This window comes from Mauremys reevesii, linkage group 5 (genome assembly GCF_016161935.1).
Source record: "Mauremys reevesii isolate NIE-2019 linkage group 5, ASM1616193v1, whole genome shotgun sequence".
Classification (NCBI taxonomy): domain Eukaryota; kingdom Metazoa; phylum Chordata; order Testudines; family Geoemydidae; genus Mauremys; species Mauremys reevesii.
The window spans coordinates 118,754,357-118,770,743 of record NC_052627.1 but is presented as its reverse complement, the minus strand read 5'-3'; the positions used below and the strand labels follow the sequence as shown (position 1 = coordinate 118,770,743).

At 41.9% G+C, this 16,387-nt stretch overlaps 1 protein-coding gene across 7 annotated transcripts in view; it reads left to right on the top strand.

The window, feature by feature from the left end:
- Positions 1–16,387, top strand: part of HTT (huntingtin) — a 194,174-nt gene that overhangs the window by 157,141 nt on the left and 20,646 nt on the right. For 6 of the 7 annotated variants that reach the window (XM_039540905.1, XM_039540908.1, XM_039540907.1 and 3 more), the window contains 4 exons: positions 4,383–4,513; positions 4,702–4,831; positions 7,076–7,231; positions 10,040–10,230. In XM_039540905.1, the coding sequence (XP_039396839.1) occupies positions 4,383–4,513; positions 4,702–4,831; positions 7,076–7,231; positions 10,040–10,230 (608 nt within the window). Of the gene's footprint in view, positions 1–4,382; positions 4,514–4,701; positions 4,832–7,075; positions 7,232–10,039; positions 10,231–16,387 lie in introns of those variants that run through there. The other variant, XR_005599204.1, reaches the window with a different exon arrangement.

Sequence of the window (16,387 nt, the reverse complement as noted above, 5' to 3'; positions counted from 1 at the left end):
CTCCATGGTCCCTGAGGACACCCACTCTAGTCTCATAGCTCCACAGACATTACCTCTCTTGGGAAGAGACCCACATATCCCTCCCTCCTGACCAGGGTTTTTTCCAGGCTGCACAGTTCCCTGCCTCCATTGTGGCCACTGTGCTTTGCTTTCTCTCCAGAAGCCACTAACAGCATAATTTCTATAGTTACAAGTTACCACACAGCTCTTTCTATTCAAGCACATTTTATACTGAAGGTGAAACCATTACAAATAAAGCACATTAAAAACAAAAAAGAACCTGCATACATGCTAAAAAGCTTACAAGAGGTTGCCCCAACTCCAGCCTTAGGCTCTCATAGGAGTCAGTCCTTCAGAACCCACAGCTGGGTTCACCCATCGTTATAACTTCATAACTGTCTCAGATTCAGAATAAGAACTACCACGAATAGTTCAGTCTTTCCTTGATGCTACTTGGTCATCAGATCTTGGCCGCATATAACAGGTGATCAGCAAACGATAGTCCACTTCTTAAGGGCGTTGCTTCAAAAGGCTGGGTTTTGCATAACCAGGAATTTGCATTCAACACTTTTTGTTCCAAAAGACCATTATTATCTGGCATATTATGCAACATAGTCCTTTGTACCCCCAGGTCTCACATCTGTCACATCTCCTCATTCCAGACATTACATACATTCCTGGCCCATGATAATACATAAATCATCCATTTAAAATAATGGACCCCAAAGATGTATAAACTTAATTCAGTAAGGTGTATCAAGGATACTGCAGAAAAATGCCATATCTGTGTCACTTACGTCCGAAAATGTTACTGCCCAAAGGTGAGTTTATTTGGCCAGGAAAGCTTTTTTTTGTGTGTGCGTGTGTGCTATTGAGTGAAAATTAAGTTTATTCATAAGTTAACTTTTCTGATTTTTTTTCTTGAACTCCCAATTTAATTTCATTTTTAAAATCTTCAAATATGTCATTGGCTCATTCCTTAATGACATCCCTTTGACATGTTTCAAGTCATTTTGTTGACAGAGTTGAGCATTACAATATTCTGCATTGTATAAACACATTGTACAAACTTCTGGTGTTTAGCACCGTACCAGAGATGCAGTTTTTTAAATATAGACAATTTAGCTTCACACATTGAAATAAATGGTCTTCTGGAGTAAGGTTTTTGTGTGTTGAATTTCCTTTCAATCTTTTTAATTGAAGTGACTCCATCATTAGACTAATATGCAGCTGTGAAATTAAGTTTAACTTGCAGTCTAAAATATGACCCTGCCAAAATGCGCCATGTACATTTGTGAATATTCTGACAATTAGAATTTGTTGCTCATTGATGAGTAACATCATTTTAAAAATAACTTAATATTAGTCTTATTTTTCTTTCTCAAAATAACAAAAACATTTAATCCTTATGTAGAGATTAATCATTGGAGAGAATTATATTTTACATTCGTAAAAATTAAAATGGCCCAATGGATTTTTTTCACATTCTTTATTCATTTCCTCACTCACCTATGCCTCTTTACTCCAAATTAGAAGCCCAAACAAAAAAATTTGCTATTTAGCTTGTGGGCTGAGATCTTGTACCACTTTTTCTGCCTGGATTGAATTTTATTTCCAATTTGCAAGCCCCTGAAAACAGAGTTCACAGTGGAAACATGACATAAATAACCTTGATTGTTGTGAGTATAATGCTATATGTGGGTACTGTGTATAGAATATATATATAAAGTATTTATAAATATTAAAAAGTTTAGATTAAGGGAAACCTTTCTAAGTATGTATGTGTGTGGTCCTGTCTAGCTTTATGTAATGCCAGCTAATTTAACTAAGATCATAACCTCAGTACTGTTAAATTTCCTGGATGGACGTTCTAGTGTACACATCATCATTATAGCTGCTGCTTGCATGATATAGAGCAAACAAGAATGCAACATTTTAAGCCTATTTTATTTTTAAAATGAGGAAGCAAATCTGTATTTTTTTTGTGAATAATTTTAGAAACTTTGGGAAGGGATGGAAGAATGTAAACATACACTTAGGAAAGATAAAGCTGGTTTAGCTAGACTATCTATTGGTGTAAAAATTTTGTTTTTCAAGTTAGAATTCATAGAAATAACTTAATTCCCTGATTAAAACAACTTTTTCTATAGATAATTGGAGTAAAACCATGTTTTGTAGTCTAGGTTGAGACCAGAAATCCCATCTCTAATTGTGATCCATGTAAGATTTTTAACTCCTTAGTCTCCCTCTCTTTCTTTAGAGCACTTAAATATATTTTTTAAATGTATTATATTGTGCTTTAAAATTCAGAATTATGACTCAGCTTCTTACCTAAAATGTAGTTATCATAAGAAATGATGCTTTGAACTTAAATTAGAAAAATTGGAGCTGCTCTGTGGTGTTCAAGACACGGTTTCTCAGATTACTTGCAAACACAAGTTTTTACTGCAGTCTGCATTGCAGAACCATTGAATCCTCAAGCTATATTGTACTCTACTTATGCAGCAACAACAACAAAATTTCATCTAATTTCTGATTTCATAAACTTATCAGTGATAAGATAAGCAAGGGCACAACTTGCTTTTTGGAAACTGGTCTCAGCTTACTGTACTCAGAAAAATATCATTTTGACTTGTCATTGAGCAAACTGATGCAAACATTCTTATTGTGTGCCAGATATGAATGTGGTGCTTTACAGAAGTGTAAATAAGCAGTGCTGTAAATATTTAACACCTGAGGCCAATATTTCCAATGAGTGCCTAAATTTAGGCTTCTAAAACCATATCTAGGCACCCAAATGAAATCGGCCCATTTTTTTAGAGACGGTAAACAATCTCAGTAATGTTTTTTTTAACAAAACTACTATTGACATTCTTATAGTTACCCTTGGAAGTATATTGAAAGATGTTCCAATACATCAGTTTTTCAGGAGTTTACTTTTCTTGCTTAGTTTTCAAAGAACAGTAGAGCATGAAAGGTGTTAAAAATGTGTAATGGAAATGAAATGCGCACTCAGTCTGACTCAGTGAGATCCCCCCCCCCACTTGCAAATCTGAAAATCATGTATACTTAATTTTTCTGCCCAATGCTGCAAACTGACAGCACAATGGAAAGCAGTAAAACTGCTACGGATAATTCTAGCAAATTCTGGATCCAGATTAAAAAAAAGTCACATTTAAAGCAAAATATTTTCAGTCAGAAGTTAAACATAAGCATTGTAATATTAACCTGTACATGACCAGGAATGATATAACGTATAAAATTTAGGAGAGCACTCAAAATCTTTTATATTAAGTGGTGTTTTTCTAGAGTTGTGTGACACTTTCATAGTTTAACCTTTCAGCCAACTTGTCCCAACTTTCATGAGCATTGGCCAGATTGATTTTAGTTTTGTCTGATTTTTTTCATAGTTTCAACCCAACATTATCTACAGTGAGGCCATTTCAGCTAACTGGCACTTTGAGTTTGGGATTTATTTAGCCCCCAAAATTAGGGTACAAAATCCATTTATGCGAACTGGATGGGATTCACACACATTCAGATGTTTCCACAAAACCCTGTGGAATGATATCAGAGTTTCATTCTGATCTATTTTTTTTTCCATCCTCCAGACACCACTAAGGGAAGGCAGCAGTGTCACTGCATATATCTCGTAGTAGAAGTCTAATACTGCATATTACTTGAGCCTTGGCTGTTTTAAACATGATTATTCAAACTCTGAACTTCCAATTCTCTTTCCTAACAAGCATTTTTCTGAAATTAGCATAGGAGTTGCAATTAGCTAAACCCAGTTAAGTTTCTAAACGTTTGCAAATGGCAGTAGAACCAGCAGTCACTAACCTTCCCATGTCCTCTTTAATTTCACAGTAGTAGCATTTTCTGAATTGTTTCTAGTTTGACACTAGAATATAAATAAAGGAAACATTTTTTTAAAGTATTTTTTGCTAGGGAATTCAGGGTTGGGACTTGCTCCTACATATATTGGTTCCCAGACAAGATACAGTTGGTTATAGCTATAACTTAATGGGTCTGTGCTAATGTACTGTAAGTGTAGTGATATGATTGATGCCTGTAAAACTTACTGTTGTGCCTGTAAACTCAATATGCCATATGTTTTTAGAAACAAGTTTAGTATTTTCAGTGAAGTGATATGGTGCACAGCATAATCTTGTTGCTGCCATATAAGCATAACACACATGCAACATAAAGTACTATAAAAAGAATGGTATAAAGCTTTTATAAACATCTCTTTATATACTGTAGAGTATTTTTGCTCCACTTTTAAACAGAAAAATTTGTTATAGCTTTTTTGTTCTAGCAACTTCTAATTTGATTATGAAAAAGCTAAATATTTTTCAAGTTAATGTTTTCTGATATTTAAGGTTTCTATACACTCCGTGTGGCTAGGAAATAACATCACTCCATTGAGAGAAGAGGAGTGGGATGAAGATGAAGAAGATGAAAGTGATATGCCTGCTCCTTCTTCACCACCAACCTCTCCTATTAACTCCAGGTCACTTGCGTTGTTTTTTTTCCTGTTTGCGACTTGAACAGACTTCAGTTCTTGTGTTTTGAAGTCATTAAAAGAGAATCATATGTTGCCTTTTATAAAATGGATGCTGTGTAAGGATTGATTTTCAGAGTAATTAGGAAAGAAACACTAATATAGTGATTGTAATCTTTGCTCATTGTACGTTGCAGGAAACACCGGGCTGGGGTTGATATACATTCTTGTTCTCAGTTCTTGCTTGAACTGTACAGTCAATGGATATTGCCATCAAATCCTAGCAAGAGAACGCCAGTCATTCTGATTAGTGAAGTGGTGCGATCAGTAAGTCTAAAAAATAAATTCTGTGCCATAATTGAGTGCACTTTCATGGTATGTTTGAGTTTACAGAGAGTTCATAAAGTAGCTTTTCCTAATATGCAGAAAAACTGACTTCTGTAGGCATCGTCATTGATGTAATGATACATCCTTCATCCGTAATGATAACTTAAAGTTCAATGGGAAAGATTTTGATTAAAATATATTAAGCTGTTTTAAGCACTCATTAATAGTAGGATATGTGTAAACTTGAGTTAAAAATAAATGTTATAAAAGAATACTTGAAAATAAATTCTTCTTTTACTTGCCTACCAACTAAGACTAGAGTTCAGGATTCTGTGTTTACCCTGTAATATAATGAGGGAGAAAATATAAAAGCAGAGGAACAAACGATGTAAGTAGGCACTAAGATTATTATTGAAGCATCTGATGAAATCTAGGATTCTTGAGGGATGGAGAACTGGGGAGTGATTGCCACTGAAACTTTTAAGATAATATAAATTGAAAGGCAATTATTCATAGACTTAGAAAATGTTAGGATGGGACACTCTTGCTGCAAAAATAATGTATTGTGCATTTTTGGAAGTCTGGGTTCATAGTGTTGCTAAACAGTCTTCAGAACTTGCTAGCAGATATTTCTAACAGAATCACAAGTGGTTTGTGAAGGACTCTGACATTGGGTCAGTGTTTGACCAGTGGGATTTTCCTTGCACAGATTTGTTTGCAATCAAGAACAAGAAGTGAAAAAAATTCTGATCCACTGAGGACCAAGTGCCAGTTCACAGTCAGATGCTTTTCTGATTCCATTGACTTGAGGCCTATATTATGCCTGCCTATCCATCCATCTGATCACATGAGTAATGAGAAAGATGAAGCAGGACTTGGGATTAATCACTCTTTTAGCTCTTGCCTGGACAGGTGGTAGAGCTCAAGAGGTGGTCCATATAGTCCCCCCAATAACTCTTTCTTTCTTTCCTTCTTTCTTTCTTTCCCTCGGGACTTAATCAGCCAGGACAAGGGAAGAATACTTCTTTCAGACCTGGCATCTCTATGTCTCATGACATAGAAGCTGTGTTGTTGGTGGCTGTAGAGAGAACCTGCTCTACATATGGACCTCCAGGGCAGATTAGCACGTTGTATGGCACAAGAGCACAAGGAGCTTCTGGAATTTGTTTCAGAAAATCCCATAACTGAGATATGTATGACAGCTAGTTGGAAGATGATACATACCTTTATTAAGCTTTATTCCATGGCAAAGGCATCTGGTGCTTTATTTGGTAAAGCTGTGCTGCAATAATTATTTTCGTTAGAATCCAAGCACCCTTCTCTGTTACGTTGTCTACTGCTTGTGAGTCGCCAGATGAGGAATACATGTAGACAAGCACTTGAAGAAGAAAAGGAAGTTACTTAATTTGTACAGTGACTGGAGCTCTTCCAGAAATATCTATATGTAGTCCACAGCCCACCCTCCTTTCCCAGCTATTGCAGCATCTAACAACACTGGAATTCCGTATTGGTGAAGGAACTGAGAGTTGGTTGGTCACTCCGCCCACTTTATGCCCTCAAGCGAGGGGGCTTAAGAGCATGAAAGGCACAGGCATGGTCCAACGGGAACTACTGAGTCCAATCTTGGCCTGGGGCACAAGTGCCCCAGACATGGAATACATATTGAGAACACATCTCAAATCCAAGTTACTATACAAGTAAGCCCCCCCCCCTTTTTTTTTGGACTCCTAATCAGGGGTATGTGATAGTAAAAATACCTGGATGGTAGAATAGAGCGTTGAGGGATATGTTTGGGGCACCACCCCTACACATATTCAACACTGAGTTAGCTAACACATTGAATAAGGTAGTGAGCAATTCAGCCATAATTCCTAAAACAAAGCAGGGAACATTTTCCGATGTTTTGTGTTACTGTTATTTAAGAGATACAGAACCTTAAACTCTGCTTTCAGAAGGTATGTAAGAAGAATTGGCTTTAAATATTTTATTTTAAAATGTGTGTAAATGTCTTACTATTTTGGGTTCTTTAAAAAGACAAAGTTTGACTGTTCCTTTTTAAGACAGTGTCTGATTAGATTATATCTGATTTTACTGTAGCTTTCAAATTAAAACCTTTTATAGCCCATGTTACAATAAAAGGAGTTGAATTATTTTTTTGCTGGCAGTTACATTAAGTGGGGAGAGTCTAATGTTTGTGACTTGATAATTACAGATTTTTCTACTCCATTTTTATCATGTTCACAGCTTTTGGCAGTGTCTGACTTGTTTACAGAAAGGAATCAATTTGAGATGATGTACACCACATTGACAGAATTGCGGAAGGTGCATCCATCAGAAGATGAGATTCTTATTCAATATTTGGTACCAGCCACATGTAAAGCAGCTGCTGTTCTTGGAATGGTAAGAAATTGTCACTTAAAAGTTGTGGCAAGTCTGTGAATGTACTGCCATTTTGGTCTATTTGATGCTGGAATTGCTGCACTTCCACCACAAAGAACTGGCATATTTCAGAGGTTTTAGGGAGCACCTCTCGTGCTGGCAGCTTCATATTTTTAATACATTTTTAATTACTTCTCATCCATCCATTTTTTAATAATTTTAATAATTAACGTAATCAAAGCTAGACCTAGTGTCTTTAATTGTGTCCTGAAGACTGCTATATTTGTGGTTTGGAGTGTTCTGGGTAATGAATTCCAGAGGGGAGACCCTTAAATGGCAGAGTAGTAAATAAAGATGAGGACAGGGCAGTCATACAGAGTGATTTGGATCACTTGGTAAGCTGGGCCCATTCAAACAAAATGAGTTTTAATACAGCCAAATGCAAAGTTTTTATACTTCGAGGAACAAGGAATGCAAGCTATATGTATAGAATGGGGGATGTATGCTGGAAAGCCATTACTTTAGGAAAGCTCTAGGGATTATGATGGACAAGCAAGTCAATGTGAGCTCCCAGAGCAATGCTGTGGCAAATAGAACTAATGCAATCCTTAGATGTATGAACAGAGAAGTAGGGATGTGATTTTGACTCTGTATATGGCATTGGTGGGACTGACTTTGGAATTCTGTGTCCAATTCTGGTGTCCCTATTTTAAAAATGATGTTGAAAAATTAGGGAGGATGTAGAAAAGAGACACAAAAATTATTCAAGGGCTAGAGAAAAGGCCTTACAGTGAGAGTTTTTAAAGAACTTAGCATAAAGAAAATTGAGAAGTGACTAGATTACTGTATTGAAGTACTTTCATGGGGAGAAGAGACTGGGTACCAAAGAGCTCTTTAATGTAGCAGGAAAAGGCACAACAAGATGTTTAGAAAGTGAAGCTGGGCATATTCAAATTGGAAATAGGCAAAAAAGTTTAGCGGTGAAGGTGGAAAAAAACTGGAACAAACAACCAAGGAAAAGGGTGGATTCTCCATCTCCTGATGTCTTCAAATCAAGACTGGATGCCTTCCTGGAAGATATGCTGTAGTCAAACAAAAGTACTTGGGGATCAATACAGGGGTAACTGCATGAAATTTAATGTCCTGTGATATGCAAGAGGTTAGCCTAGATGATCTAATGTTGCCTTCTGGCCTTAAACTCTGTGAAACCAAGCGCCTTCCTCTGGACCAGCAAGAGTCTCCATTTGATTTTTAACTGCTGTGACAAGGGATACGGTAAGAGCACAGGTCTATGTAATGGTTCATGCCACTCAGAAGTTGGGTAGTTGCTGTGCGTGCAAGATTGCAGATTAGGATGGACTTTTTGTAGTCCTAAAAAGAGTGCATTTTAGTATTCTAGGCAAAGGCATGGAGGCCCATTGCTAGGTCCCCACTAGGAGTGATTGACCATAATCCTATGATCAGTTGTAGATAGTGAATGTTACCATTGAGCTGCTGCTGTTACCAGAGAGAGCCTGAGCAGTGATAGATCCACTAAGACTCCAAACCTGAAAGTCATTGTAGTGAAAGATGGAAATACATTTTCCAATATATGGTGCAGAAACCACCTTCACCTACTCCCAACCACTTCCACTAAAAATTCTCATTCCATTCATGAAGCTCATTGAAAGCAAAGCTGCTGCCATAAACATCTCCCTGTAAACTTTCATAAAGCCACTTGGTTGTCCTCCTTTAAAATCCCTCCTTAAAATCTTCTTTGCTCTGATGCATACAAAAAGCTTGACAATGGTTAGGCAGCTAGTGTACTGTGCTTAACTGTTGTCTCATTGTGTCCTTGAACGGGTGCCCCTCCTCCCCCAGCTGTCTGTTTCTGTCCACCTGCTGTCTCTTGTCTTTGGGGCAAGGGCTGTCTTGTTATGTTTATAAGTGCCTAGCATAGTGAGGCCCTGAGCCCTGACTGGGACCCCTGGGTGCTACAGCAATATAAATAACCTGCATTCCAGCCTTCTCAGCTTCTGCTTCTTCAGTTACAATCCTCTAATACCATGTTCACCCTAAACATACAGGTGATGGGGAGGAAGAGGTGTCCAGGTGTGACTGTCAGTGGCCATGGGTAACAGATAGTTGTTTCACTGGACCATCAACAGTGTGTCCCAGTGACTGAGGCTCCATGGTAATGTTTACCATAGATGCGGTTTAGAGTGCTTACGTGCAAGCATCCTTATATGCAGATCTTGGGAATATAGCAATCTGTTTCATATATTAGCATTCTTCTTCACATGTCCACCAGTTTGGAGGACCACTGACAGATTAGAAACTTCTAGGAGCTAAAGGCCTACATATAAGGATGCTTAGTATGTAAACATCCTAAACTGCATCCATGGCATCCCTTACCTATCAATAGTATTATTGCTTCCCCTAAACTGATGATATATTATGACAGTTTTTTTCTTTTCCAAGTATGACAACATTATGTTAACATCTTGGTACAATGGTTTACCATTTCACTTGCAAAAAGTTGATAACGTATTTACACTGATTTAATGTTATGATCTCTTTGAGAGAATGCTTTTACACTGAGAATTTGATGCAACCTTTTTAGTTTAACTAAATTTGCAAGCCAGAATATACCAGTTTTCCAACTTGTACAAAGGGAGATTTTAACATTATTCAGATATCTAAGTACTTGTTTTGTGTAAACCTCTGATTCATGGTACATCTTCTATTCTTTAGTTCACTAACAAACATTTTTCCAGTTGTAATGAATCATCAGAATGGTGCATTGGTCCAGTAATGCTTTTAACGCATGGTTTTGTTTATGTGTATTAGGATAAAGCTGTAGCTGAGCCAGTAAGCCGTCTGTTGGAATCAACACTACGCAGCACCCATATGCCAAGTCGGATTGGAGCTCTGCATGGAATTCTTTACATTCTTGAGTGTGACCTGCTTGACGAAACAGCAAAGCAACTCATTCCAATTATCAGCGAGTATTTGCTTTCCAATCTGAGAGGGATAGCCCAGTAAGTGTTCTGTATTTGAAATTTTGCAGAGAACAATTTGAACTGTAGAATAAGCATCTAGAAGTTTCCTGGTTTATCCAAATCTCTTGATCCTGTAAAACAAGCTTTTTGAGAAGATTCTGAGGACTTCAGGTTGAGAATATGCTAATTACATTTCTTGCAGTGTTACTATTTTTGCTTCTGATTCTAATTGAAAATAGAGTGCATACTCATGAGCAAAAAGCTTTTATATTTCAGGTTTGAACCTCAAAAAGATAGTTGGTTTCAAGATTGAGGTGAATAGTCAATTTTTATTTTTATATGGACATTGTTTGCCTGTCCCCTAGCCATTTTGAAATTTAACAGGCTCTCAGACTGGAAACTAAAGGTTTCTATCCATAGATCAGAAATCATAATAGTACTTGATACATACTAGTGTCCCCTTGCCACTATCTTCAGCTTTGATTTGCAGAAGTGACATGCTTTGAAGGAAGAGAGAAAAATAAGTGTTTGATAGTTCAGTACACTATCTTACAAAATCATTCCTTGTTTTAATATAAAAAAGCAGTGGTTTTCAACCTGTGGTCCGCAGACCCCTGGGGGTCCACAAAGTATCTCTAAGATTTCCAAGGGGGCCTGCAACTCCATCTGAAATTTTTTAAGGATCCACAAATGAAAAAGATTGAAAACCACTGTCATAAAGGGTTTAAACTTTCTTCAAGTGCTTGTACATGTCCATTCCACTGTTGGTGTGTGCTGGCTCTGAGCACAATCTCCAGAAAAGTTTCCCTCAGTGGTACCCATCAGAGAGGTTTGAGCGTCCTCTGGGGTGCTCATAGCACTGGTAAAAAGGACCCAGCTGACTCTGCCCTCTCAGTTCCTTCTTATCTACTATGATGGTTGCTGGAACTGTTCCTCTTGCTTTGACAAGCATTCTCAGTGATCTTTGTTTCCTCTGATTATTGTATATAGTTGGCATAGTTTTTAGTCAGTTAGTATAGTTTGTGTATCTTGGTTAGTTAGTAGAGTTTCTTCCTTATCTGTTGCCTAGGCATGCCTCAGGCACCGGTCTTGTGCCTCCTGCAACAAGACTGTCCCTGAGTGACCCTGAAGCTTGGGTCACTCAGGGACAGCTTGGGTGAGGCTCACGTCAGGGACCACTGCAAGATTTGAAGGGATTTTAAGCCCCATACAAAGAGAGACTGAGAGGTCAGGTTGAAGTTCCTGATTATGGAGGTGGCACTGAGACCTTCCTCTGAGTTGAGCAGTCGGACTCAGTACAGTATCAAGCACCTCGGCATCAGTGCACTCCGCCTACCATGAAAGAGTCCCAGCACTGTTCGCCATCCCCAGTGCTGAGGAAGAGACATAAGCAGCCAGCCAAGAAGGGATGTTCCCTGACACCTAAGAAGGCCAGGCATGTGGAGCATAGCAGAGTGCAGCCTAAGCCAGGACACTGCGCTGCTTGAGCAGCGCAGCAGTCAGCGTCATTGAGTCTGGCCCTTCTTCGGGCGCTATTGAGTCAAGTACCAGATGAACAGTCAGCACTGGAGGAACAGTGCGGTACCAGTGCTATTGCGATGCCATCCATGCCGGCTTCACTCACTGCCACCAAGAACCTGCTATTGCTGTTGGTACTGGTGTCATCAACAGTGTGAGAGCCAGTGGTATTGGTGCTGGCGGGCAGGAGAGAGCTGGTGGCCACCAGTTATCGTTCTGTACCCAGCCCTCCGGTGCTGTCTAAGGGAAAACTGACCATGCTGGCCCCGACACAGGCTTCCCCATTTTGGCACTGCTCTCCAGCACCAGTGGGAACCACTCCTCCGTGGTCACCAGATAGACACTCCTCATTGGAGTCAGAGGTTGGGTCATACTACTCTTGTCCACTGTGGATCCGGGCACAGGAGTGCCACTGAATGCTTTGCCTAGTGGTCACTGGGGACCTGTGCTGATGCAATGGCCCTTTTGGAACCCGTGGGGATTTCCTCCAATCCTGGGGCCCCATTCGAGGTGCTCCTATTTGGTGGCATCTGAGAGAAGGGCACTGCTGCCCCATCAGGCAGCATCTGATCCAGACTCTAGTACCAAGCCCAGTGCTGAATTTCAGGAATCAGCTCCGCAGGATCCGGTTGGTGCAGAAGGGGAAGAGGAGTGCCCTCAGACAGTGCCAGCCTCCTCCTCCTCCTTCTCCTGATGAGTCTGTGTCAGGAGCAGGAGTGTCGCTGCCCCAAGATGACTATAAGGCCCACCAGGAGAGGCTGAAGATGGTGGCCCAAAATTTGGGCATTCAGGTGGAGGTAGTAAGAGTCTCATAGTCTGGTGGACTTTTGGCTGCAGCAGGCCCATTGAAAGTTGCTCTGCCTCTCAGTGAGAGGCCATCATGGAACTGGCGAAAGCCTTGTGGCAAACTTCCAGCTTTCTTCCCTGCCCAGGGGTATGAGTTCTTGTACACTAATGCCCCCACAGGATCTCTGGTGGTCTCTGCTGCCAATAAAAAGGAAAGGCAGGGTCCGCAAGGTGTGTCAGTTAAAGCAAAAGACTCTAAAAAGTTGAACCTATTTGGTAGAAAGGTCTACTCTACTGGGGGTCTGCAGCTGAGGATCACTAACCAGCAGGTGCTGCTGGGCAGATACGACTTCAGCATGTGGGACTCCATGTAGAAGTTCAAAGATTTGCTGCCACAAGAGGCCAGACTGGAGTTCTCCTCGCTGGTAGATGAGGGGTAATCCATAGTGCGGGCTGCCCTGAATGCAGCAGATTCAGCGGCCATGTCCATGGCTTCTACAGTAGCCATGCATAAGAGTCCTCCAGTCTCCCATGGGAGGTCCAGCAAACCCTCTAGGACCTTCCCTTCGAGGGGGCTTTGCTCTGTTTGGAGCAGACTAACTAGAAGCTTCATGGACTGAAGGACTCCAGGGCTACCCTTAACTCCCTGCGATTGTGTACCAGTGACTTCAAGAAAGCACTACAGACCTCAGCAGTCCTCCTGGTACCCCAGCCCATCAAGACACACAGAGGAAAAGGAGCAGGGGCTTTAGGCGTAGACCACTGTCCCCTTCTAGCTCAGCATCAATGTCTGCTCCACCCAGACACCAAGAAGGCTCCAAGCAGCTTTTGATGGGACGCTCGAGGATGTTTTACCAGTTCTCATGTTTCTTTAACCTATTTCCCACTTTATTTGCAGACTGCCTGTCCCACTTCAGCTGTGCATGGTCCCGTATCACTACGGACTGTTGGGTGCTGAAAACAGTGGAAGTGGGATGTATCCCCGAGTTCAGTTCTACCCCTCCTTTTCACTCTCCCTCCCCATTCCTCTTCAGGGACCCCTCTCATGAGCAACTTCTGACCCAGGAAGTTCAATCTCTCCTTTGGGTGGGGGCCATGGAAGAGGTTCCACAAAATCTAAGGGGGATGGGGTTCTACTCCCATTATTTCTTAATCCTGAAGGCGCAGACCTATTCTAGACCTGTGCCAGCTCAACAGCTATCTCAAGAAATTAAAGTTCCGCATGGTCTCCCTGGCTTCCCTTATTTCTTCTCTGGATCCCGGGGGCTGGTATACTGCCCTCCATTTAAGAGATGTCTCCTTTCACATATCAATCTTTCAAGGCCACAGAAGATTCTTCACGTTCGTTGTGAACCAAATGCACTACTGATTCGCAATACTCCTCTTTGGCCTGTTGGTGGCTCCATGGGTATTTACAAAATGCATGGCAGTAGTGACAGGCTTCCTGAGGAGGTGAGGAGTGCAAGTCTACCTGCATCTGGATGACTGGCTAGGCCAGTGGTTCTCAACCTGTGGCCCCTTGGCCGCTTGCGGCCCAATCAACACAAAGGTGCAGCCCGTGTGACATCCTCAGCGCCATAGAGGTAGTATTGGATGCAGCCCACAATGGTAAATAGGATGAGAACCACTGGGCTGGGCAGATGCAGGTCAAGGGCTCAGATAGAGTCTAGCATTCTCCTTATCCAGTTGACATTCCAGGCCCTTGGCCTGCTAATAAATGTACAGAAGTCCACCCTCACTCCAGTACAGAAGATAGAGATTATTAGAGCAGTGCTTGACTCTACCTAGGCCAGAGCCTTCTTTCAAGAACGTTGATTTCAGACAATCTCATCCCTGATAGTGCACCTTAAGGGCAACATAGTTACAACAGCCCGAAATTGTCTGAGGCTTTTGGGTCACATGGCCTCCTGTACGTACGTAGTGCAGCACACAAAAATGCATCTCAAACCCCTCCTAGCATAGCTGGCCTTGATGTACTTGCCAAACTGCCACCACCTGGACTCGGTTCTTATGGTACCTTCTCCAGTCTTCATCTCCCTCAACTGGTGGCTGGACCTGCTGGTGGTCTGCGCCGCTGTTCCCTTTTCACGGCCCCAACTGTCAATATCCCTGGTCTCAGACACATCAGCGTTGGGCTGGGGGCTCACCTGGGGCACCTCAGGACTCAAGGCCTTTGGCCTTCAGAAGCGCTCTCACTACGCATCATCAGAGAGCTCAGGGCAGTTCGTCTGGCCTGTCAGGCATTCCTACCTTACATTACAGGCAAGTTTGTGTTGATTCTTATGGACAGCCATGTTCCATCTCAACAGGCAGGGAGGCGCTCGCTCTCCCTCTGTGTAGAGAAGCCGTTTGGCTGTGGGAGTTCTGCATAGCCCATTCAATCTACCTGGAAGCTTCTCATCTTCCAGGAGCATAGAATGAGCTGGCAGATGGCCTCAGTAAGTCTTTCTCCAGTCACCACAAGTGGTCCCTTCACCCGGACATCATGAGGGGTATTTTCCAGCAGTATGGGAATCCCTGGGTAGGCCTGTTTGAAACCAGGCACAATAGGAAGTGTCACCAGTTCTGCTCCCTGCGAGGTCTCAGCCTGGGATCATTCACGGATGCCTTCCTGCTATCATGGACCGGTCACCTGTACTACGCTTTCCCATCTGTCCTGCTCATGAACAAGATTCTGCTCTAGATCAGATGTGACTGGGTGTGGGTCATTCTAATAGCCTCAGCTTGCCCTCACCAACATCAGTTTGCCTCACTGCTAGGCCTTTCTGTGGCGGCTCCACTCCTGCTCCCTCTAAATCTGGACCTGATCTATCAGGAGTATGGTTAGATACTGCACCTGAACCTCAGCTCCCTTCACTTGATGGCCTGGAAGCTCCATGGCTAAATCCCAGAGAGCTGGCTTGCTTGGAGTAGGGTTGTCATGTCTTACTGGGTAGCAGGAAGCCCTCAATCCACCAGGGTTACTTACTTCACAAAATGGAAGTCGTTCTTCATCTGGGCTGCCCAACGCGGAGTCTCGCCTGAACGGTCATTATTTCAGGACATTCTTGAGTACTTGTTACACCTGAATCAGCAAGGTTTAACTGTCTCCTCAATCAAGGTTCACCTTGCAGCTCTATCAACTTTCCGTCCTCGGTGGATAACCGATCTGTTTTTTCACATGAGATGTCTATCCGTTTCCTCAATGTCCAGAAAGATTATACCCCCAGGTACAAGAGCCCACCCCTGCCTGGATCTAAACTTGGTCTTATCAAAATGTATGGGTCCCCTGTTTGAACTGTTAGCAATGTGCCCCTTATTATACCTTTCATGGAAGGTGGCTTTCTTAGTGGCCGTTAGTTACATCCTCACTCTAGCTTCCTCCAAAAGGTGGTTTCCCATTTCATAGCAATCAGGCATTCTTCCTGTCAGTTTTCTACCTGAACCACATGCAAATAGGGAAGAACAGCGGCTTTGCTCATTGGATGTAAGATATGCACCAGTGTTCTTTATAGAAGGGACCAAACCATTTCATAAATCCACCCAGCTGTTTTAGCGGTAGCTGACAGGATGAAAGGTCTCCCCATCTCTGTTCAGAGAATTTCATCTTGATTCGCATAGTGCATTCTCACGTGTTACGAGCAGGCGAATGTTCCGCCACTAGCTAGCCCAGGAGTGAGCAAAATATGGTTCGTGGGCCACGTTCGGCCCGCCATGACTAACATTTCTGTCCAGCCTCCTCTGCCCCTTCCAGGGCTTTGGAGCGGAGCCCAGAGCTGGAGTGCAGTGCAGCTCTGGAGCAGTGGAGCTGCAGGTTTTTGCCTGGAGCTGGAGCGGAGCCAGAGCACAGCTCCAAAGCCCTGGCCTCCTCGCAATCTCTGAGTCCGGGCTACTAAAAGTCCTGCGGTGCAGC